Below are 24,522 nucleotides of genomic sequence, written 5' to 3'. Positions count from 1 at the left end.
ATGGCCAAGGATATGTCAGAGGATTCAAGTATCATCAAAGTTCAGAGAATCACTAGTGTTTTTAAACTATATCTATCTTCTTCTTCTCGTCTTCTTCTATATTGTACTCAAATTCCGCAAGCCCTACAGGGATGTTGTAAAGTAATGCTAGTGTGATGAAATGAGTCATGTAACAAGCCTAGGTAATTTGGGACATTGTCATCAAGCGAATTTACTCAAGGAAGCTTTTTCTTACTTGATTAATTATTGGTACTTTTTACTATTTAGCACTTAATATTTAATCGAGTTTTTTCCTCTAAGAAATAACCCAAAAGCCAGAGTGTAGTTTGATGGCAAGGCCTTGGGTGAGTCCTAATGTCTAGAGTCATTGTATATTATCATACTAAATCACTCGCAAAATTTCGTAGAATTTGATTAGGTCTAGGGTTTAGTTTTTTTTTTTTTAAAATTTCCCGCTGAACAGAAATTTTAATAAATTATGATTGTAAATTATAATAAGTATAGTCTAGAGAAGTTGTATGGGGTATGTGTGCTCAAAATTACACCTCTCCTCATGAACCTTCTACTAAGACATACTTTCAGGGGTAAAAAAAATTTTATGGACTCCTAAAACCCACTTTTCCTAAGTTTTGTGGAAAAGGTAGCAATAAATTGAGCCAACAACAGTTAAATAAATTGGAGAAAATAAATATCCACATATGCTAAATGATGTGGAAATGAGGTGAAAAATCATCAAGGAGTTAAAGTCAAGTTAGAAAGTGATGTGGACTCCACCATGGACCAAAAATCAAGGAGAAACATGTGACAAAAAGGGAAATCGAATTTCTTGGAGGGGACTACCAGTTCCTCAAGGAAAAACACATTTATTAAAAAAGAGAATTTGAGTTAAGGAGATGACTTGACTCACCAACCTCTCCACCAAATTTCGTGGCTAGAGCACATCTGACGCTACCCCAAATCAACAGTTACTTCTCCAAATGGTACTCCTATGCTAGAATAAGAACCATGTCCAAACAGAACTTTGTTGTCTCTCCAGAACATAATAAAAGACAAATAGAGGAGTCAACTAGGGTGGAATCTTTCACCACCAAAATTGACAAGTAGAAAGGGGTCTTAAAACCCTCAGAGCTATTGCTCAGGAAAGAAATGAATTGTTCCACCTTGATGCCCAAAATGAATTCAATCCTCCTCTCTTTATAGATTTTCTTGAGGAGTTTTCATCTCCTTAAATGATTAAGTAAATCTTACTCAAAACCCCCAACTTTGTGTTTCATTGCCCAGCTGCCCCAAAACTCGCCCCATAGCAGGAATTTTGGGGTTTCTTCCCGTTTATGGATGACTATAGCCTACAGTGATTGATAGGCTACTTTGTCCCATTAGCAATTAATTTTTTTGGGAACATTACAGATCTGCAGAGGAGTTTGATCAGTTGGATAACTCCATGTTTCTTGTTGTATTTCAATTTTCCTCAGTAGGCCATTATACCAGTCAAGGAGCCCTTGTAGGTTCTAAATTTAATGAATGGACTGATTTGAAGGGCAGAAATCTTATGTTTGCGTATGATTGAGATTGCTGTGTGGTTTAATTTTCTTCCGCTATAATAATTTGTTAAGATCCTAATTGTATTTTATTTAGTAGATCTGCATAATAATTAAACATCACTGCAAGGAATGTACTAGGTAGTAATGGATCAGGTGTTAGGGTTAGTAATTATCGTCGTCTAGCAAAATGGTTTTTGCATATCAAAGACACCAAATTGATAGAGCCTAGTGCCTATTCAGACTTTATTTATGTTCTTGTAGCTTTAAGAGGGTTTAAATACCATTGTATATAAGCTTCCACCTTTTGTTTTTCTTTGACATAAATATATTTATGTGAATATAAGAAGTATTTTTACAACAACCAAAAAAAGGATTCAATGTGTATATGTGAAAACCATCTAAACCTAAGCATATTTAGGAAGAAAGAACAAGTAGGGACAATCATTATACATGATATATGCACCTTATTTAATGTAGAAAGATACTCAAGATAAATCCTCCAAGGCATAAAAATAGCAGTACTATAAAGTATAAACATATAATGCATAATTCAGCATGAATAATCATATCCTCTACTGTTAAGAAACAAATTATAAATGTGTGCCAGATCTATAGACCAAATAAGAAAAACAGAGATTTACATATATGCCAGCCTATCTAGATTGTATATGAAGAGAGAAAGAGAAAAGACCTGGATGGTTCGATGCCACTGTTGTTTCTGTTCCAACTGGTATAATGCCCTTTTCAAAATAGTTAATGGAAACTTTTCTTCACATGCAGCGAATGAATCTAAAGCTCCATAAACAGCTTCTTTTGAATCTTTAAGTCGTAAAAGCTAAAAGAGATCAAGAACATAAATTAAGAAAGGAATTGTAAAGTAGATACCTTGTAATGAGGATGATCCAAGCAACAACTTTGTCAACAATAGCATAACTTCTGATGTACCAATTTTACATAAAAAATTAAAAAAAATAAAAATAAAAATAAAAAAATATTCTGAATTTCAACTCCAATAACTAGAACTAAAAGAAATAAGATACTTGCATGATGAACTTTCTGACAACCAAAAAGAAAGAAAAATGTACATAGGCCATAGGCAAGGTTAAACAATTTTCCTACTAAATGTAACAGTAAAAAATCTCAAGCCATAAACAATATAATCTTGAAAGCATCTAAACCCAATGCAACAAAGATAGAAAGGTGTTGGCAGCAGACTTTCCAATGATTCCGGGGGAGACATATCACAACATGTTGCTCTGAAATTTATTATCTTTCTAGGGAGACAACGTTCGTCATTATATAAGAACCATTATTTCCAATCTATGTGTCTTAATTAGACAAGATGATTTTATTAATGTCCACAATTGACCATTAAATGTCAAATGGGACTAGAGAGAACAAGTCACAATCATGATATGTGAATGCCACAGGAAACTCATTAGTTCTGGAAGAAATACAGATAAAAATAAAAAATAGAGTAAAAAGGGGTAAACCTTGACAAGAACTAAAGCTAGATATATCATTATGTAAAAGGAGGATGAAAGACAGGAACCATTACTTTATACCAGAATTAGAAGTAAAGGTGGCAAAGGAGATATGTCTGTCATCATTGTCGCTACAAAATCTAGCACACCCAATGCAAAGCCTCACTCTGCGGGGCCAGACCTTCTGACAACAGAAGAAAGGGTTGCCACTATCACCTCAACAACCTTTCTCCTACTCTTTAGTGGTATTTGACCACAAAAGAGGCTTCCCTAGATCACCTAAAGGATATTATAATGCTATGGCTTAAGATGATGTAGAAGAGGTCTATAATATGGCCTAGAGTACTGATAAATCCTAGAAAGACCTGGATCTCCTATACCAAGGTACAAATACTCCATGCCTAGATGAAAGATAAGGCTGCTATAAGTTATGGTTTGATTGGTATGCAATAATAAGGTGCACAATGTCATATAGCAGCCAAAGAAAAGGCCTTCCAATGATAATCAACAAAGAGGAACAAATACCTTCCAATAGACAATAGGATTAGAGCTAGGAAGTTGATTTTTATGGCTGAGATACATGCATAAACAGCAAACAAGTGTGACATCAGGGCTAAATAGGAGTAGTTGACCAAGCACTATGCTATATTTTTCCTTTATATGTTTTATAGATGCAATTCCTAAATTATGAGCCACAAACAACCAACACAAATTCACTTTTATGCAGAAAATTGCCCTAAAAACCTTAGTGGCTAACCCTAGACATCTAGGAACAAGGGAAAGAGGAAGAAATTCAATGAAATTTATGCATGGTCAACACAACAAAGATAAGTGCCATATCCTACAATGGTTTAATGGAGCCTTCTAGTTCTAAAATTCCATGGAGAGCTTTTAAATTTTAATGGAGTAAGGGGGGACGACTAGGGCATCCACTTTTAAAACCCTAACTATTTTCCTTGTAAGGTGAGAAATTAAATATAAGGAATGCACAATCAATGTTTCCTTATAGGTTTCAAGAGAACAATTTTGCATAATATAATCGACCAATATTTCAAACCAGAATTAGCATTTGGTCCTGGCACAAAATTGAAACCCTACTCACACAATTACAATATGCAAAATATAGGAGATAAAGCATGAAACATACAAAATTCTCCAAGAAACACTTCTTTCAATCCTAGGAAAAAATCTCCATAAAAAAGACCATCTCCACGAGATTTGCACCACTCACAAGATCATATTTTAACCAAGTAGCAAAAAAGGACTAATACACACTCTTGATATAGAAGAGTCAATATGTGATGATGAAATGAAACGAGCGGGAGTCCCTATTTATATGAAGCTTATCTCCCTTATTTTTACAATAATACAAGTAAAAGCCCTAATTGAAAGGTTACTTTGAGTGTTCCACAAGAGTGAGGTTACAAGCCAACCTCATAGTTCAAAAACATAACAAAAGATGCCAAAAATGCACACACGTGGGAGAAAAACCCCCTACACTATGACATCATCCTCCAAAGGAGCTCCAAATGCCATAAGTGCCAAATGCAATAAAGAGTGCTCCATACTCCAAAAAGTACCTCTAAGACCATGTCTCCAAAGTGCCTCCATATCAAGAAGTCCTCACAAAAATGCCCAATGTCACCCTCTAAAGGGCATTTTAGAACTAGAAGGCTCCATTAAACCATTGTAGGATATGGCACTTATCTTTGTTGTGTTGACCATGCATAAATTTCATTGAATTTCTTCCTCTTTCCCTTCTTCCTAGATGTCTAGGGCATCCACTTTTAAAACCCTAACTATTTTCCTTGTAAGGCGAGAAATTAAATATAAAGAATGCACAATCAAAGTTTCCTTGTAGATTTCAAGAGAACAATTTTGCATAATATAATTGACCAAGATTTCAAACCAAAATTAGCATTTGGTCATGGCACAAAATTGAAACCCTACTAACAAAATTACAATATGCAAAATATAGGAGATAAAGCATGAAACTTACATAATTCTCCAAGAAACACTTCTTTCAATCCTAGGAAAAAAATCTACATAAAAAAGACCATCTCCAAGAGATTTGCACCACTCAAAAGATCATATTTTAACCAAGTAGCGAAAAAGGACTAATACACACTCTTAATATAGAAGAGTGAATATGTGATGATGAAATAAAACGAGCGGAAGTCTCTATTTATATGAGGCTTATCTCCCTTATTTTTACAATAATACAAGTAAAATCCCTAATTAAAAGTTTACTTTGAGTGTTCCACAAGAGTGAGGTTACAAGCCAACCTCATAGTTCAAAAACATAACAAAAGATGCCAAAAATGCACACACATGTGAGGGAAAAACCTCCTCCACTATGACATCATCCTCCAAAGGAGCTCCAAATGCCATAAGTGCCAAATGCGGTAAAGAGTGCTCCATACACCAAAAAGTACCTCTAAGACCATGTCTCCAAAGTGCCTCCATATCAAGAAGTCCTCACAAAAATACCCAATGTCACCCTCTAAAGGGCAAGAGGGGTGTCGTGGCACCAATCTACTCAAGAGTTGGGGCCAATGATGTGCAAGCCCTCCCCTATCATCTCAAGGATAACCATCATAATCCAAGCTCTAGCACAAATAACGCCCACCAAATAGTGCCAAGGCCAACCTATGAATGCCTTGGGTCCAGGGCATATCATCTATAAATCCAACACCAAGTTTCATAGGCTCAACATTCCAGGATTTGGGGGTACCTCTGAGTGTCAAGTACCATGTGGAATCATTAGGTAGTTCAACACTCTGCTTTGGGTGGGAAACAATGCATCAACAAGGTCATATTTGCTATCTGAAATGAACAAAATGACCTCAGGTATCTTGTTGAATGGAGTGATAATCATGTCTCCAAAGACCACTACTATTGTAACAATACCACCTGACAGAATCTTACTCAAGATCAAATGAAAGCACCAGTCATCGGGGAAAATAACCATAAATGTGTCATAATGTACAATACCTAATTTCAAAGGCACAATAATACTTCACACAAAGCTCACCTTCAAATGTCTTAACTAGATCAAGTCTCATAAACAAGTTACATCCTTAAGTTAGGGATGGCTAGATAGATAACCTTATTAAGTGTTTCCATATCCCAAGGGGGAGTGACATGTTCCAAGTTAGCCCATCAATTCATAGATGTGTGTGAGTGGTGGTTGTGGAGTGGGAAAGACTTCAAGGAAAGATGCCATAGCCATATGACTAGCTAATGAAGGTCCAACATCCTAAGTGTATGGATATAAGGATAGAGCAATCGTGGATGCATGAGTTATCTATTTCCTCAACTTGTTTTTCCCACCCCTCTACCATGCCTTTTACTTGTTTATGATTTTCTTTCTTTTGGGTGGATAGCTCAAGAGCCTAAGCTTGCTTTTCAATTTTTTTTATTATTATCCATTAAGGATGAGTCATTTTATTGCTCATCAGTGTTGGGACAATACAAGAGTTCCTTTTATAGATGAATCATTTGTTGAAGAATGTAACTAATGTCGGTCTTCATAATTATATTTGAGTCATAATGTAATGTATTTGTCAAAAGAAATTTTATTGTACAAGAAATTGACTTATTAATGCATGGGTTTCATGCTTGGGTCAATGATTAATAGGTCAAAGCCTCCATTGTAGGCTTCTAGGGATTATGTCAAGAGTCCTTTTCCATGTCATCATGTAATAGACCCTTCTTGGTCTTTGTTTATCAAGAAAAAATTCATTTTTATATAAAATGAATCATTTAGGCCTCCTCCACCAAGTTGGCCTCAACCTAGACAAGTCGGCCTCATTGGGAGGAAAAATCCACTATATAAAGGGAGCAACTCGAACTCATTTGAAGCACATTCACAAAAAGTTCAATCTGGGGTTGTTGGAGAAGAAAAGAGAGTGCGAAATTTTTTGAAGAAGGAGAAAAACCCTAGCGAAGAAGTTTGGAGATCATTTTCTATCTCCTTTGACTCACAGTGCGAAATTATGAAGTTGTTGGAGGGAAGAAGTTGTGGTGCTGCAGTAGGGCTGGAATTCTAAAGCTGGACGCTGAAATTCTGCTGTGAAGTTGGATTGAAGCAGTTTGACAGAATTTGACTTTTGGTGTTTGGTTCATCATCTTGGAAGGAGGAGGAAGGTCTTTTGGTCAGGTCTAAGGTCTTTGGTTTGTCTCAATTTGATTTGAATATTCTAGTGAAGGAGTTTGACTCGGTTTTCCCTTTCTTAGGGGTTTTAGCCCTGGTTGAGTGCCTACTTTTGGTGTCATTGATCTTCATGCTTTTGATTTGATGATGGCTTGTTGAGAAGAACATAAAGAAAGTCAATAAGAATATAAGAATATCACAAGTGACTGTCAATATAATCAAATCTTTCTACCTTTCTAGTTTTCTAACATGGTATCAAACCTAAGGTAAAAGAAGAGAAAAAAAAAGCTTGAAGATCTATTAAAAGAAGGATCAAAAGAAAGGATTCAAAACAAGATAATAAGAATAAGGGAAGAATCAACATCTATAAAATCTATGGCAACTTTGATCAAAACAGAGAATAAGTTAGAAGAAGCCACCAACTATAGAGCATGAAAGAAAAGGATGGATCGCATCCTTACAAAACATAAAGTATTATAACTTGTTTAAGGGAAAGTTTAGAAACCAACAAAAAAGAAAAGTACAGGGAAACTGACATCTTGGCCATGAATCTACTTGTAGATGGAGTGAAGGACAATCTAATCCCCTACATATCCAATATTGAATCTACAAAAGATATGTATGAAGCTCTCTCCAAATTATTCACCATCAAGAACATTGGACAAGTGGCTAGTCTCAAGAATGAACTAAGAACAATAAAAATGACAAAGGATGATATTGTATCTTCCTATTTTGTAAGGATCTCTTGAATAAGAGATGAACTCCAAGCCACTGATGAAATTGTACCAAAGAAAGAACTTGTGATAGTTGGACTATTAGGTTTACCAAAATCATGGATCTCTTTTGCATCAAGTATCAGTAGTTGGAAGGACAAACGATTGTTTGAACAAATGTAGAATGCACGCAGTCAAGTTGAAGCTCACATCTCTTTAGTAAGTAACAAGAAGGACAACACTTCAAATGCCTACTCTGCTCATCACAAGAAAGGGAGCATACAAGAAGTTTAAAGGACCAAAGAAGAAGGTTGACCTATCATAAATTGAATGTTACAATTGTCATAAGATGCGGCACTACAAGAACCAATGTCCTAGAAAATCCTAGGAACCAAAATAAGAAAAGAGAAAGGGAACATGCAATAGTTGCTGATGAAGCTCCACCCAAGAAAACAAGGTCGAAGTATTTGAAGTCAAAGACTTATACTATTAAGTCTTTCCTTGCATATCCTTCTAGATTACTATTTTAAGTTTCGTAAAATTTGTCTTTTACATTTTGATCTAATATGTCTTTTTAGAAGTTCTTAAATTGCTTTGATAAGTTGTAGGTATCCCTCGGAAAGATTGGATTAAGAGGGAGCCTTCACCATTTTACCAAAAGATAAGTATATTGTTCTTTGTTTCCTCTTTCATGTTTGATTTCCTCCACACACTTAGATTTATTTGTATTACATACTCATAATCCTTTCTTTGTATTTTCCTTGGTAGAAAAGCTTGCAGGAATACACAAAGGTTATGAACGAAACATCAAGAAAAGACTTGTGTCATGAAAGTAGGTTGCTAAAGAAATTCTACAAGGTTTTTTAAAGAACAACTCAAAGTATGTTTGATTTGACTTAACTTGTTGCAGAAGAAGGTATGAATATTCTTCATTTTGAAATTTGCTTCATATTACTAACTCTCTCATGTCTAGGGTTTTGAATCATAAAGATTCTAGTTAGGGTGATTAATCGCTAGATTGAATCTACCCTTATCATTTTGTTTTAATAAAACCCTAACCTTAGGGTTCACTATAAAACCCTAGCCTTTTGATGCTTAGGGTATGCCAAGGATGAAACCCTAATCTTCTTAGGGTTTACTGATAAAGTTTAGATCTCTTATCGAAATCCTACTCTCTTAATATTTAGGGTTTTGGTAATGTTATGGTAAAACCCTAGCTTTTTAGGGTTTGTTGATAGAAACCCTAGTTTTCTTAGGGTTTGGTAAATTAGGGTTTATGAAAAAACCCTTGCAATAGTCATTCCTAGGAATGAAAACGTGGGCATATGTGCTTTTGCATAATTGAAACCTTTGCCTGGTTAAAATTTGTTGTATATCTAATTTTGGAGTTTGATGTTTGTATCTAGAGTTTACAATAAAACCCGAGTATGAGATTGATATAAGTTTCTAGGAAATAATAATGGAACCTTAGAGATGAAATGTTAGTATGCTAACTGTTGATTTGGGGTAGCATCAGATGTGCTTTAGCCACGAAATTTGGTGGAGAGGTTGGGGCACATGAGATCTCCAATACCCAAAAAGGGTTTGAGCAAATTCTAAACAAATCAGGAGATATTAAAATAATTAATATTTTTAATGGAGTCCCTAAGTCTAAAATTAGGGAAAATAAAATATTAATGTGTATTAATATGACTCTGTGTTAGAATGGTCCAAAAGACATGGATAAAGCCAGATCTAATCTTAGTCGTTGATTAAGGACTTAATCTCGGCCATTGAGATGTCAACAGAAAAAATATAAGAGGAGGCTTGAGGGGCACTTGGAGAACACACTGAGGGAGCCCATTGAATTCAATTTCTGGAGCCGGGTTTGTTGAGAAATTGAACCAGTGGTCTGGAGCAGTGTTGAAAATATCGGTATCGGCAAAATATCGGCGAGGGTCCAGAAAATACCTTATCGGCAATATCGGCAAAATATCGGCAAATATCGGCAAGCATAAAAAATAATTTTTTCAAATTTTTAAATATAGCCGATATTTTGCCGATATTTTCAAAATATCGCGATATTTTGCCGATATTTTCCAATATTTGCCGATATTTTGAAAATATCGCGATATTTTCAAAACAGAAAATATCGCGATATTTTCTCGGCGATATATCGTTTTGCCGAAAATATCGCGATATTTCCGAATATCGCCGATATTATCAACAGTGGTCTAGAGAGCAGTCAGAAAGCAGCAAGTATGGAACAAAGAGACGGGAGATCAACATAGAAGAGGCAGATGTAGAGCCACAGGAAGCCACGCAGAGGCAGCAGAGACTGCGCAGAGTCAAAAGGGCCTGCATCATCCACGCAGAGGCTGCAGGAGTGATGCAGAATCCCAGAGAGGTTGCGCAGAGCCTCAATAGGCTGATGCAAAGGGCTTTAGGCTGATGCAGAGGGTTTCAGGCTTTAGCAGAGATCAATAGGCCCTACACTGGGTTTAGGAAAGTGCTAGAAGTTTGTCTATCTGTGGGTAAGCCAATTTGGCACCTTGTTGTACAAAAAAATTGTTGAATAATTAAATCCTCCCTTGCTGCACCGGTTTTCCCACATTGGGATTTTCCGAGGACATCAGTCCAAAATAACTGTGTCAATGTGTGCATATTTATGTTTATGTATTACAATGTGATATTTGAAATAGTATTTATTTTAATGTTTGTTGAAGTAATTTCATGAATAACTTGTGATGAAATAAGTAGGAAAAGTAAATCAGTTGCTGCAATGATAGAATTTTCACATGGTATCAGAGCAAGTAATCAGAGACAAAAAGGTAAAATCAGTTATGGGTCGAGACCACGATGCAGAGGCATCCACCTCAGGGGACTCACGCAGATTTTCAGAACATTGCACAAGAGAGAGAGATTTTGATTTCTCTATGTTGGCTTCCAGGTTGGAAGAAGAAGTGGCATGCATGACTAGCACTGCATCATCAAAAGTATGGTATATAGATAGTGGAGCCTCGTGGCATATGACGAGAATCAGCGAGTGTTTCTCAAAATATCGAGAAGAGAAGATGAACTTTCAGATCACCATGGGGAACAAGGCAAAGTGTACTCCAGTAGGAAAGGGTACCATAGTTTTTCAGACAGAATCGGGAGAGCGGTTCCGTACCACAAATGTGCTGCATGTGTCAGGATTGGGGATGAACTTACTTTTCGTGTCACAACTACAAGCCAAGGACTATGACATCTACTTCATCAAGGAAAAGGTATACATCAAACACCCTAGCTGGAAAAAGAAAGTGCAGATTGGGATCAAAAGTAATCGATTGTATATATTACAACTAGAATCTCCAATGGCACTAATAGGCAGTCATGGGGACAAAGACTTGAATGAACTATGGCACAGAATGATGGGTCACTTGCACCATGGAGCTCTGAGAATTCTCAGGAGCACTGTATCAGGAGTTCCAGTCTGAGTACAGAACGAGATGATGTATGGCACGGGATGCGCTCTAAGAAAGTATGCCAAGGTGGCATTTCCTAGGAGCAACCACAGGGCCAAGAGTGTACTAGGATTGATACACTTAGACATTTGCGGACCTATGTCTGTGAAATCTCTCAGTGGTGTTGAGTATTTCCTTACTTTCATTGATGACCACTCGAGGAAAAGTTGGATCTATTTTTTGAAAACCAAGGATGAGGTTTTTGTCAATTCAAGGAGTTCAAGGCTCTAGTGGAGAATCTGACAAGTAATAAAATAAAAGTCTTGCGCTCCGATAATGGTGGAGAATATGTCGATAAGGACTTCACTGATTTTTGCGCTAAGGAGGGCATCAGAAGAGACTGGACAGCTCCCTACAATCCAGAGCAGAATGGGGTGGCATAAAGGAAAAACAAGACTCTTGTAGAAGCAGCTAGGGCCATGTTGTATGATCAAGATATGCCAAAATTCCTGTGGGCAGAAGCATGCAACACAATCGTCTACGTTCAGAACAGGACTCCTCATTGGGCATTGGGCAAGATTACTCTAGAGAAAGTATTCACTGGGAAGACACCTGAAGTCAGTCATTTCAGGATATTTGGGAGTTTGGCATATTGTCGCATACCTGAAGCAAAAAGGAAGAAGCTGGATCACACTGCAGAAAAGGGGTATCAGGCAGAATATAGCGAGAACGCTAAGGCATACAGGATCTATCTTCCAGGGAGCAAGAAGGTAGTAGTACGACGAGATGTAAAGTTCATGGAGGACAGAGCTTTCAGAAGATCTCGCGAAATGCCTTGCAAGGAGTAGTCGAAAGAGGATCCGTTGGTCATGCCTCTTCAACCAACGAAAGTGAAGAATCCTTCCTCAGATCAGGAAGATTCTCAGAATGAGGAAGAGGAGCAAACAAAAGCACTTGTTGGCAGAGGAAGAACCAACAAGGAACTTTGTCAGATTCTGCGTGATGCAGAGAACTTCATCAGAGATCCAAGGAACAGTAAAAGGGAGCGAAAACAGCCACACAGGTATAAGACGTTAGTAGCTCAGGATGGAGAGCCTGCCAGCTTCAAGGAGGCAACTCAGCATCAAGTCTGGCTAGATGCGATGGTGGAGGAGTAGGAGTATAACTTCATAATGGTAAACGATGTCTGGTAGGTGGTGTCAAGGCCTCAAGACAAACCTGTGGTAGGTTCAAGATGGATCTACAAGATCAAATATGCTGCGGACGACAGTATTGAAAAATACAAGGCCAGGTTTGTGGCTAAGGGGTATGCTCAAATGAAAGGGATTGACTATGAGGAAACCTTTGCCCCGGTAGTAACATCTATTAGGACCGTGATATCTCTTGCAGCCTAGATGGGAAGGGAGATCCATCAGATGGATGTCAAGATGGCATTTTTGAATGGGGTAATAGAAGAAGAAGTATACATTGAACAACCAAAGGGCTTTGAAACTCATGAGAAGAAGTTTCATGTATGCAAACTGAAGACAGCCTTCTATGGACTGAAGCAGGCACCAAGAGCGTGGTATGGTCGAATAGATGGCTACTTGCAGAAGACGAGGTTTGTCAAGAGTGACGCGGATCCGAATCTATACTATCTGGTCGTAGGGAGCAAGCCACTTATCTTAGTATTATATGTGGATGATCTCTTCCTAACAGGATCATCCAGACTCATTAAAGACTGCAATAAGAATCTAGCCGCAGAGTTCGATATGAAGGATCTGGGACGAATGCAATATTTTCTAGGGTTGGAAGTTTGGCAGCAGAAAGGAGAAATCTTCCTTGGGCAAGGAAGGTATGCTACAAAAATTCTAAAAAGGTTCGAGATGAGAAACTATAGACCTATGGCTATGCCAATGATCACCAACTAGAAGAAGATTGATGCATCAGAAGACAAAGATGTTGATCCCACCCTACACCGATATCTCATAGGGTCCCTAATGTAATCTATTCAATATCAGGCCAGATATTTGCTACGCTGTCAACACCCTCAGTCAGTTCATGGTGGAACCAAAGAGGGCTCACTGGGCAATAGCTAAGCACGTTCTCAGGTATTTACAAGGAACAGTTGATTATGGTCTCTTGTACAACAAGGGGAAGGATATCAGGTTGAGTGGATTTACTGATGCAGATTGGGCAAGAAGTTCAGTGGATCGGAAAAGTACCTCTGGGTACTGTTTCAAGATTGGATCAGGAATAACTTCCTGGTGCAGTAGGAAACAGAAGTCTGTGGCTCTGAGCTCGTCTAAGGCAAAATATATGGCAACAAGCACAGCTTTGTGTGAGGCGACATGGCTTAGAAAACTGCTGGTAAGCCTATTCAGAAGAAATATGGAGGCGACCAAGATCATGTGTGATAATTAGAGTTGCATCAAACTCTCTGAGAATCCAGTATTTCATGATAGGTGAAAGCATATTGATATCCAGTGTCACTTTGTCAGAGATTGTGTCCAACGTGGAGCTGTACAATTGAGCTACCCTCCTACACGGTAACAAGTGGAAGATATCCTCACCAAGGCCCTTGGAAAGTCAAAATTTGACTACTTCAGGGAAAAGATGGGGATGGTAAAGAACCCCTTTCAGAAGTAGTGTGTTAGCAGCACGAATGAAGAGGGAGTTGCAGTGCAGATGCAGTGTTGGGAGAAAGGACCAACAGCAGCACAGATGCAGAGGGAGTTGTAGTGCAGATGCAGTGTTAGGAGAAAGGACCAACAGAAGCACAGATACAGAGGGAGTTGAAGTGCAAATGTAGTGTTGGGAGAAAGGACCAACAGCAGCACAGATGCAGAGGAAGGTGCAGTGTTGGGAGAAAGGACCAGCAGCAACACGGATGTAGAGGAAGTTGTCGTACAGATGCAGCAGTGGCAGTGGCAGAACCATGGGCAGCAGTACAGGATGCAGCAGTGCAAAGGATGTTGGGCAGGGAGGCCTAGCATCAACACAGGTACCGATGCCGGATGATCAGAGTAATACTCAGTGAGGAGTATTGGTAGAGCACAGCCCTCGCTAAGAGGGAGTGTTGATTTGGGGTAGCATCGGATGTGCTCTAGCCACGAAATTTGGTGGAGGGGTTGGGGCACATGAGATCTCCAATACCCAGAAAGGGTTTGGGCAGATTCTAAACAAACCAGGAGATATTAAAATAATTAATATTTTTAATGGAGTCCCTAAGTCTAAACTTAGGGAAAATAAAATATTAATGTGTATTAATATGAATTTGTGTTAGAATGGTCCAAAAGACATGGATCAAGCCAGATCTAATCTTAGCCATTAATTAGGGACTTAATCTCGGTCATTGAAATGTCAACAGAAAAAGTATAAGAGGAGACTTGAGGGGCACTTGGAGAACACACTGAGGGAGACCAGTCAGTTCAATTTCTGGAGCGGGGTTTGCTGAGAAATTGAACCAGTGGTCTGGAGAGCAGTCAGGAGGCAGCAAGTACGAAATAGAGAGACGGGAGATCAACACAGAAGAGGCAGACACAAAGCTAGAGGAATCCACATAGAGGCAACAGAGACTACGCAAAGTCAGAAGGACCTACGTCATCCATGCAAAGGCTGCAGGAGTGACGCAGAAGCCCAGAGAGGCTGCGCAGAGCCTCAGTGGGCTGACGCAGAGGGTTTCAGGCTATAGCAGAGGTCAGTAGGGCCTACATTGGATTTAGTAAAGTGTTGGAAGTCTGTCTATCTATGGGTAAGCCAGTTTGGCACCTTGTTGTACAAGAAAATTGCTGAATAATAAAATCCTCCCTTGCTGCACTGGTTTTCCCACATTGGGTTTTTCCGGGAACATTAGTCCAAAATAACTGTGTCAATGTGTGCATATTTTTGTTTCTGTATTACGATGTGATATCTACAGCAGGATTTGTTTTAATGTTTGTTGAAGTAATTTCATGAATAACTTATGATGAAATAAGTAAGAAAAGTAAATCAGTTGCTGCAATGATAGAATTTTCACACTATCGATATTCATTATTTAGCTTTTGAAATCTAGGATTTGTAACGCCTAGAAGAGATTGATATTCTAGGGCATGATAATGAAACCCTAGAGGTATAATGTTTTCGATTATTGACATGATTTAATTTTGATAATGAAATCTAGAGTTTACGATGAATCACTAGTAAATGTTATTGCAAAAAGTCTAATGGATAAAACTCTTGATTATAAAACGTAATTAGGTTTAGGTCTTGAATGTCTACAATCTGATTTATTATGACATGCTTGACTTCATGCTCTTGTACATATATATTTGTGTTTGGTTGTACTTGTTGTTAAATGTTTACAGGTACATAATCCTCAAGATGACGAAGTTGCTTACCTCATATTTGATGATAATTTGATTATGATGTGAAGCATGATGGAAAGAGAGAACCATGAGAACCTCAATGACATTAAAGTTTGATAGATGACCTTGTTACCATAATAAAGTTTTCGAAGATCTAAATTCTCTGATGAATTGTTGATGCAAAAGGAAGAGCCTATATGATTAGAAGAATAAGATAGTTGATGGACTTGTCCTTGGATAAAGGACAGTGTATATCTCCCTAGTTGAGAGGGAGCTTGAAGAAAAGCGAATGACTTGATGAAAAGACCACAAGGATGATTGAGATCGGAGAATAACTAAAGCACTACAAATAGGTTGTTCATTATTGATGAATTTGCAAACAAAAACCTAGTTACGTTGAAAAGTGTTGAGGTTGAGTTAGCTGTTGCTGAAAAATTGAAGAAGGAAGCTTCCGACGAGATATGTTTGGACAATATGATGATCTAAGCAACATCAGAGTGATTAAGGACCCCAAGGCTTGTGTTAAATATGTATAGTGAAAGTTTACTACTAATTGGGGTAGTGTTTGTGCAGATATCTCCATAAGAAGATTGAATATTTGAAGCATGCATGGATTGGTGGACATATCTAGTTTAGTTCATAAGGAGAGATGAAGCATCTTGGGGCGACAAGATGCTTGGGAGGACGTATGGGCGCCCTGTGATAATGTCTTGATCCCTAATTAGGGAGGGTGGCGTTGGTCTTGGAGCTTCGACCTTGGATACGCAACTAGATCCCTGGGTTGGTGTTAGAGCTAAAGTTTGATGGTACCTAGAGTGGCTAAAGATTGAAACACACCTTAGTCCCACTCAATTAGATACCCTGGTCAGGTATCTAATTTGTAGCACTGCGTGTGCTATGACTCTTCATTGAACATATCATTTTGAGATCTTCTATGTGACTCTATATATATGTAATTATGAATACCTCCCTAGTTAAGAGGGAGTGTTGAAAAATGTAACTAGTGTCGGTCTTCATAATTATATTTGAGTCATAATGTAATGTATTTGTCAAAAGAAAGAAAAAAAATATTATAAAAGAAATTGACTTATTAAAGCATGGGTTTCATGCTTGGGTCAATGATTATTAGGTCAAAGCCTCCATTGTAGGCTTCTAGGGTTTATGTCAAGAGTCCTTGTCCATGTCATCATGTAATAGACCTTTCTTGGGCTTTCTTTATCAAGAAAGAAGTTTATTTTTATATAAAATGAGTCAATTCGGCCTCCTCCACCAAGTTGGCCTCAACCTAGACAAGTCACCCTCATTGGATGGCAGAATCCATTATATAAAGGCAACAACTCAACCTCATTTGAAGCACATTCACCACAAGTTAGATCTGCAGTTGTTGGAGACGAACAAAGAGTGTGAAATTCTTGGAGGAAGGAGAAAAAACCTAGTGAAGGAGAAGAAACCCTAGCGAAGAAGTTTGGAGACCATTTTCTCTCTCCTTTGACTCACATGTGCAAAATTTTGAAGTTGTTGGAGGGCCGAAGTTGCAGGGTTGCAGTAGGGCCGAAATTCTGAACCTAGGGGCCAAAATTCTGACCTAAAGCTGGATTGAAGCAATTTGACAAAAGTTGACTTGAGGTGTTTGGTTCATCATCTTGGAAGGTTGACTTGGTAGAGGAGGAAGGTCTTTTAGTCAAGTGTAAGGTCTTGGTTTGTCTCAATTTGATTTGAATATTCTGGTGGAAGAGTTTGACTAGGCTTCCCCTTCTTAGGGGTTTTAGCCCTGGCTGAGTGCCTACTTCTAGTGGCATTGATATTCATGCTTTTGATTTGATGATTACTTGTGGAGAAGAAGATAAAAGAAGAACATAAAGAAAGTTAATAAGAATACAAGAATATCACAATTGATTATCAATATAAGAAAATCTTTCTACCTTTCTGGTTTTCTAACAGGTATCATAGCTAAGGTAAAAGAAGAGAAAAATGCAGCTTGAAGATCTATTAAAGGAAGGATAAAAAGAAAGGATTCAAGACAAGATCATAAGAAGAAGGGAAGAATCAACATCTAGAAAATCTATGGCAACTTCGATAAAGACAGAGAATAGGTTAGAAGGAGTCAACAACTATAGAGCATGGAAGAAAAGGATGGATCTCATCCTTGCAAAACATTAAGTATTTGAATTTGTTCAAGGGAAAGTTTAGAAACCAACAAATGATACAAGAAAAGAAAAGTATAGGGAAACTGACATCTTGGCCATGAATCTAATTGCAGATGGAGTGAAGGACAATCTAATCCCCTACATATCCAATATTGAATCTACAAAAGAAATGTATGAAGCTCTCTCCAAATTATTCACCATCAAGAACATTGGACAAGTGGCTAGTCTCAAGTAATGTTGCGAACATTGCAATCAGGATTAAATTGGTGAGGGTTTGAAATCGGAAAAAAAATCGTAAAAATCGGGAGAAAATCGGTAAGATTCGTCAAGTACAAAAAAAAAAAAAAACATTTTTTTTCAATTTTTTTAATATCTAAAGCATCCACAACATAAAATAAATGCATTGACACATAAATATGAAAAAAAAACTAATATATAAGAGGTGTAATATCATGTTTAGTGCTACATCACACATAACAATGAATCATGTCTTGAATACTAAATCCTAGGTCCCAACTCAACCTCAAAATATCAACAAAAAATATAATAATGTATCTCATATCATGAGTCATAATGTCATATACAATGAAATGAACCAAATAACTAATACTACTAGTTTCCTTTGTCCCCTCTTGCGAGAAAATGTAACAACTTTCCCTCTAGATGAAGAAGACGGTGGGGCTGGCAGTGGATTCTATTGTGCTATGGAAGCTGAAGAACTAGAAGCTTTAAGAGGTAGACCACGTCCTCTACTGGTGACAGGGGTAGGTGGTGTCACCTCCTCCTCTTGTTTCTCCTCCTCGTCGTCCTCTCCACCCCCTCCACTGCCTCCTGCTCTAACCAATCAATGATCGACTCCATGATAGGCCTCTCAACCTCAACCCTCCATGCAACAGTGGTGTCAATCCCATCCAATGAGATGGCCTCCACATCAGGTGTCCTCTCAAGTTGCGTCACCCACAATCGAATATTGTAGTAGACGTAGACCATGTCATTAAGTCGCTAGGACTCCAACCCGTACAAGGGTCATACATTAATAAATTAATAATTATAAAATATCATTATTTAATGAATTCAAAGAATTAATTGGAATATTTTAACCTGTCACGCTTCTTGGTGTGTATTTTTTCAAATACATTCCATTTGCGCTCGCATCTCGGGGAGCTTCATGTTTAGTTGAGCACTCGAATGGAAAGCCTTTGGAGATTGGGTACTCTGCCACCATAGCTTCTCCACCATGCATCTACAAAAAATAAGATAAAGATATGAAGAAAAATGAAATTTGAAAGTTGAAGCAAAGTATGAACTTCAAGAGATAATGAATTCTGAAACAAACTAAAGCTTACTTGGCATTTTAGTGTTCCTATCCACAATAGCCATGTCAAAGCTAAATGTGCCACCTGCAACAACTTTGTGACTCTCGCACTGTTACAAACACCTCTGTGCCTTTCTGCACTGCTGCAACCTCCTTTGTGCCTCTCGCACTGCTGCAACCCTCACTGCTCCGCTACAGATCCCTGCACTCTAGCATGTTCTACCGCTCCATCTGCATCTTGCTTCTACTGACATCTGTCATCCTGCTATTGCCTCTCGAGGTTCCCGTAGCCGAATATGATCCAAGAGTTTGGGTACCTCAAGGATCTTGCCCCACATCTTCTATAGTCCTCCTGACTATAGCTCGATGTCACCCCACCTCTTCTCTAGAGGTGCATGAGCACTCATGGCACAGTCGTTATCCGTCTCGACTTCTTTCTTCACCTTAGTCGAAGCTGCCTTGGAGTCAGAAGCTTCTCCCTTATTCTTCTTCCTGGGACATTGGGTTGCATAATGACCCAGCTCCCCACAATGGAAGCACTTTATCTTGGAGATGTCCTTCTTCTTCCTCTTCCCTTGCTATCTCGCAGATCACAAAGCCGCATCCTCTTCCGCCTCTTTCTTGATTCAACCTCCTTTGCAGCTACTTCCCGTCTTTGTCAGTCGTTTGATCTCTTCTTGGCGAAGAGCTACCCACATCCCTTCCCAACCTGAAAGATTCGCTCTTCCCAAAATGCTTTGGACGAATGCCTCCCACTCCTCGGAGACTGCGTTCAGGGCAGTCCTCACCATGAACTACTGATCTGGTGTGGCCCCTATAGAAGTAAGTTGGTCCTGAATCTCCTGCAACCTGTTGAGGAATAGATCTATCTGCTCCCCCTTCTGCATCTGATACAACCGTAGTTGATTCTTCAGTAGCATCCTCCTCTGCATGGAAGTGCCTATTGGCATTATGATACATATCTTGTACTTGATGGCAACCCACTCATCTCAGATGATAAATTATAGTGCAGCAAAGTTCACGAACTTTCATGAAGATAAAAGTTTCTTTCATGTAGAGAAAAGTTCACGCACTTTCATGAAGATAAAAGGTTCTTTCATGTAGAGAAAAGTTCACGCACTTTCATGCAGAGAAAAGTTTCTTTCATGTAGAGAAAAGTTCACGCACTTTCATGCAGAGAAAAGTTTCTTTCATATAGAGAAAAGTTCACGCACTTTCATGCAGAGAAAAGTTCCTTTCATGAAGAGAAAAGTTCACATGCTTTCATGGTTGGCTCATGGTATTAGTTCGACAGTTTTTGATCCTATGGTTTTGGTCCGTGGTATTGCATCCAAAAGTGTTGACCCCAAGTATTGGGTTCATGGTATTGTGTTATTATGGTTTTGGACCGTGGTATTGTGAAAGGCCTAAGACTATAAAAGAGGAAGGAGATCATTTGGCAAGGCAATCAATCTGAATGAATTGAATATCTAATAAGTGCTAGATCTGAAATATTTGTGATTGGGGTTATGGTGCAGATCTGGATCTGAATGAAGGAGGAACCTTAGCGCATAAAGAAGGATAAGTTCTATTGATGGGTCATAATCTTTAAGCTTGAATAATAGTATCTTTGTATGATTTTGATCTGTTATATGAGGCGCATACTTGATCTATAAATCTGACAATCTGGGTTAATTAGTGTCTGAATATTTGAAAGAATGAATTATTCTTTATAGATCTGTACGCAGGTTCAGTGAAGTGAAAGAGCGTATACACGCTGGTTCAGTGAATGAAAACGGCGTATACGCAGTATTCTGGGTTCATAATTTGGTGTGTGGTTACTGTTACTGTGTTCTGGGTACAGCTGTCAGAGAAGTGTTTACTTGATTCAGTGCTAACTAGGGAAAAGGAGATTGTTTGATGCAAATATACTTGATGATTGATTGATGTTCATGGATCCAGTCTGATCTAGGCTCAGAATTTGGTGTGTGGTTATTGTTACTGTGTTCTGGGTACAGCTATCAGAGAAGTGTTTACTTGATTCAGTGCTAACTGGGGAAAAGGAGATTGTTTGATGCAGATATACTTGATGATTGATTGATGTTCATGGATCCAGTCTGAAAATTTATGAAACATGGTCCCTGGAAGAAAGAGAAGGTTGTGTAGCTTTCAGTAGGCCAGCACCTACGTACTAGTATCTTGGCTAGTACAAGAGCTAAGAGGGTTGTAGCTCCCTTCCAAGAGAACCTGCAAAACGAGAGAGGGTTGTAGCTCTCTCCAGGTTGTAGCCTGCGTACTGGTAAAGGACTGCACCAATACATTGTAAAAGGAAGTTTCTAATTAAAGAAAGATAGAGACGAATTGCAGCAGGTGGTTTTCACCCACATTGGGTTTCCACCTTATATCTTGTGTTCTTGTGTGTGACTGTCTTCTGTTCTGTTTTACTGGTCTGGTTACTGTCTATTTCACTCAGATACACAGATTAATAATCAACATCTGAAAGATAAAGTAAATCATAAGTTTGCATTGTATACGCGGGTTTCCTTCTACATAATTGCGTATATACACGGGTTTTACTAACTGAAGTAGCGTATATCCTCTGAATTTTAAAAAGGGAATATTTGGCTTGATAATACTGATTCACCCCCTCCCAAGTGTTATTTCCAACAGTGCCTTGATACAATGTCGTCAAGGTATCCCACATCTCCTTTGTCGTATTCTTCTCGGCAATATGCTGAACTACATGATCCTTGACCCCATCAAGGATTACGCACTTTGCCTTGGCCATTGCATCCTCATTCATTATCAGCAGGGTCAACTAGGACAACCACGGTTCTCAAGGCGAAGCCCTTGATGTGATGTCTATCCAGAACAGACAAGATCATGGCCTTCCAGATGACAAAGTTGGACGCCCCATCCAACCTGTCCTAATCCCTCAATCCGTTCATTGCAATCTCCGCTCTTTTCTTCAACTCCCTCTGAGTCTCCACTTCCCTCTGGAAGTTCTCTTATAGACTCCCTCTAAGTCTCGATTTCCCTTCTAGAAATCGTCTCCTAGACTCCCTCTGAGTCTCGATTTCCCTCCTGGAAATCCTTCTGCCAACTGTCGAACTGCTCCTCTCCAATCCCCTTTACTCCTGCAACACTGATCTGGATTTCTTGGATAGAAATCCACTTAGGTAGCGACTCCCTCTACCTTGGTTCTGTCTCGTTAGGTACTATTCTGCTTCAACAGCAACAACACCCCACCATCTTCACAACCCACAATCTGCCCATAGCTCCCTAGGCCCTAGCAGCTGAAGAAACTAACCCTCTTAGCTCTGCCGCTGCGCAATCCCGACAAGGTTGAATCGCTCCTCTGGACAACTGCGTCACTCCTACCTGGCTGAGAAGGATGACATGGCTCTCCGTGAGCCTCTTTTGCCCCTCACTGCTTCTGCGCTGGCCCTCTCTCAGGCTCGAACTGATGACGCAAGCCCTCTGCGTCACTCCTTCTTTGCTACTTTCTGCTTAGGAACAGCTTCTGTCTCTTGGGACAGTTGTTTCTGCTACAAATTTTTTGATTTAGTTGGTGCTTTCAGCTCTCTTGTGATCTGCAACGCTTCGATACCATGTTGAAATTTCTAAGTCTAACCCATTATAAATTCTTCTTGCACTATTTGGTTTATTTCATCTACTTGTTTAATTACTTAACAAGTTATTTAACCATATAAACACTGAAAATAAACACAAGTACAGTCTCAACCATCTACATATCATCAACTGAAAGAATAGACAAACACACAAGGGACACCGTTATTTTTGGACAATCGTCCCTGGAAAAACCCAGCAGTTGTGAGGGTTTTATTATTAAGCAACTTTCTTGAGTACAATTGGGTGCCAAACTGGCTCACCCGACAGACAAATTAATCTGGCAATAATACCTCTCTTTGGAAGCAGATATTCAACAAGTCTACTCCACGAAAAAATCTCCAACGCCTCTCTGAGGCTCTACATCAGCCTGGAACCCTCTGCGTCAGCCTTCTGATGCTTTGCGCAGGCTCTCTGGCCCTCTGCGTCACTCACACAGGCCCTGGTATCTTCTGCGCAATCACACTGGCCCTTTGCGTGGCTCCTGCTGGCTCTGCGTAGCCTTCTCTACCTTTGCGCTAGCCCTTCGGCACTATCTCTGCCTCTCTACTATGCACACACTGCCCCTCACTGCAACTCAAATCACTTGTTTGATTTCTCTCAGCAAACCCCACACCAAAAAATCAAATTGATTGATCAATCTTGGTGTATCTCCAATTGACCCTCAAGCCTCCTCTTATACTTTTTCTGTTGAGTCTTCAACGGCTGAGATTAAATCTCTAATCAATAACTAAGATTAGATTTGGCTTGATCCGTGTCATTTAGGACCTTCTCACCCAGTTTTATATTAATACCCATTAATATTTTTATTTTCCTAAGTTTAGACTTAGTAACCCATTAAAAATATTAATTATTTTAATATCTCTCTAACCGGGTGGAATTTCCCCAAACCATTTTTGGGTCTTGGAGATCTCATGTGCTTTAGCCTCTCCACCAATTTGCATGGCTAGAGCACATCCGATGCTACCCCAAATCAACAGGGCAAGGGATTTTGGCATTACAGGGCTGAGCAGTTCAACTACCGGAAGAAGTGAGTTGGTTTCTACATGGGAGGGTCATCTAGATCGTCCATTTGGTTTTAGTGATTCATTGATGGTGTGGGGAACTTCATCGGTGTGGTAGGGTGATCGACAGGAGGAGATCAGGGGAGGCCTGGGTAGACGAGGATTCAATTTCACTAGGATTGGATTGCATCTTCAGGAGTTCTCTTGTAGTGCATGAAATGGACTACTCAGTAGGGAAATTTCATGGGGAGTTGGGCAGAGTCCTACATTATCATGATGCTCTACTTATTAATAGTATGTAAAGGGCTTCTGGTACCTGTATCTGGTTGGATAACAAGTGGAGGAAGGTGTGCTTCACATTGATTAGGATGGCTTGGGACCTTGTTATCGAGGGATTCCTTCATGTCAAGACAGCGCTGAGATTAGGGATGACCCAATGGTACATTTGGGACCCGAGTATTATTGGTGGTTACAGTGGTGATCAACAGTCAAAAAGGGCACTTGTTCAGGAATTGCTTGAGGACAAGCAATTTTTGGCGGGGAGCATTGTAATGTCCTGTCCTAAATTATTTTGGAGCAAGATTTATTTCTACATTTTGGGGCCAATTTTGGAGGAGATGTGGCCCATTCGATTTTATTAAGAGACTTAGGAGTTGGAAGTAAGTTATTTTGGTTTTGTTCACAAAAGGAAAATATGCACTTCCTAAGCCAACAGTTTGAATTGCATGAAAGGGAAAATTGATGGAGGGACCCAAGAAGGAGGGAAAATGGAGGGAAAACAGCGCCATGAAATCTATAAAATG

General features: G+C 39.1%; 1 protein-coding gene across 5 annotated transcripts in view; it reads right to left on the bottom strand.

The window, feature by feature from the left end:
• The window catches only part of LOC149263633 (uncharacterized), a 313,839-nt gene that overhangs the window by 47,306 nt on the left and 242,011 nt on the right, over nucleotides 1–24,522 (bottom strand). For all 5 annotated transcript variants that reach the window (XR_016259290.1, XM_089426542.1, XM_089426545.1 and 2 more), the window contains one exon: nucleotides 2,233–2,376. Coding sequence is in view for 4 of the 5 variants with exons in the window: in XM_089426542.1 (XP_089282668.1) it covers nucleotides 2,233–2,376 (144 nt within the window). In the remaining variant the exon portion in view is untranslated. The remainder of the gene's footprint in view (nucleotides 1–2,232; nucleotides 2,377–24,522) is intronic.

Source organism: Pinus tabuliformis, chromosome 6 (genome assembly GCF_031772625.1).
Source record: "Pinus tabuliformis cultivar Carrire ecotype Pingquan chromosome 6, CPIR1, whole genome shotgun sequence".
NCBI lineage: Eukaryota > Viridiplantae > Streptophyta > Pinopsida > Pinales > Pinaceae > Pinus > Pinus tabuliformis.
This window is presented reverse-complemented; position numbering and strand designations above follow the sequence as displayed.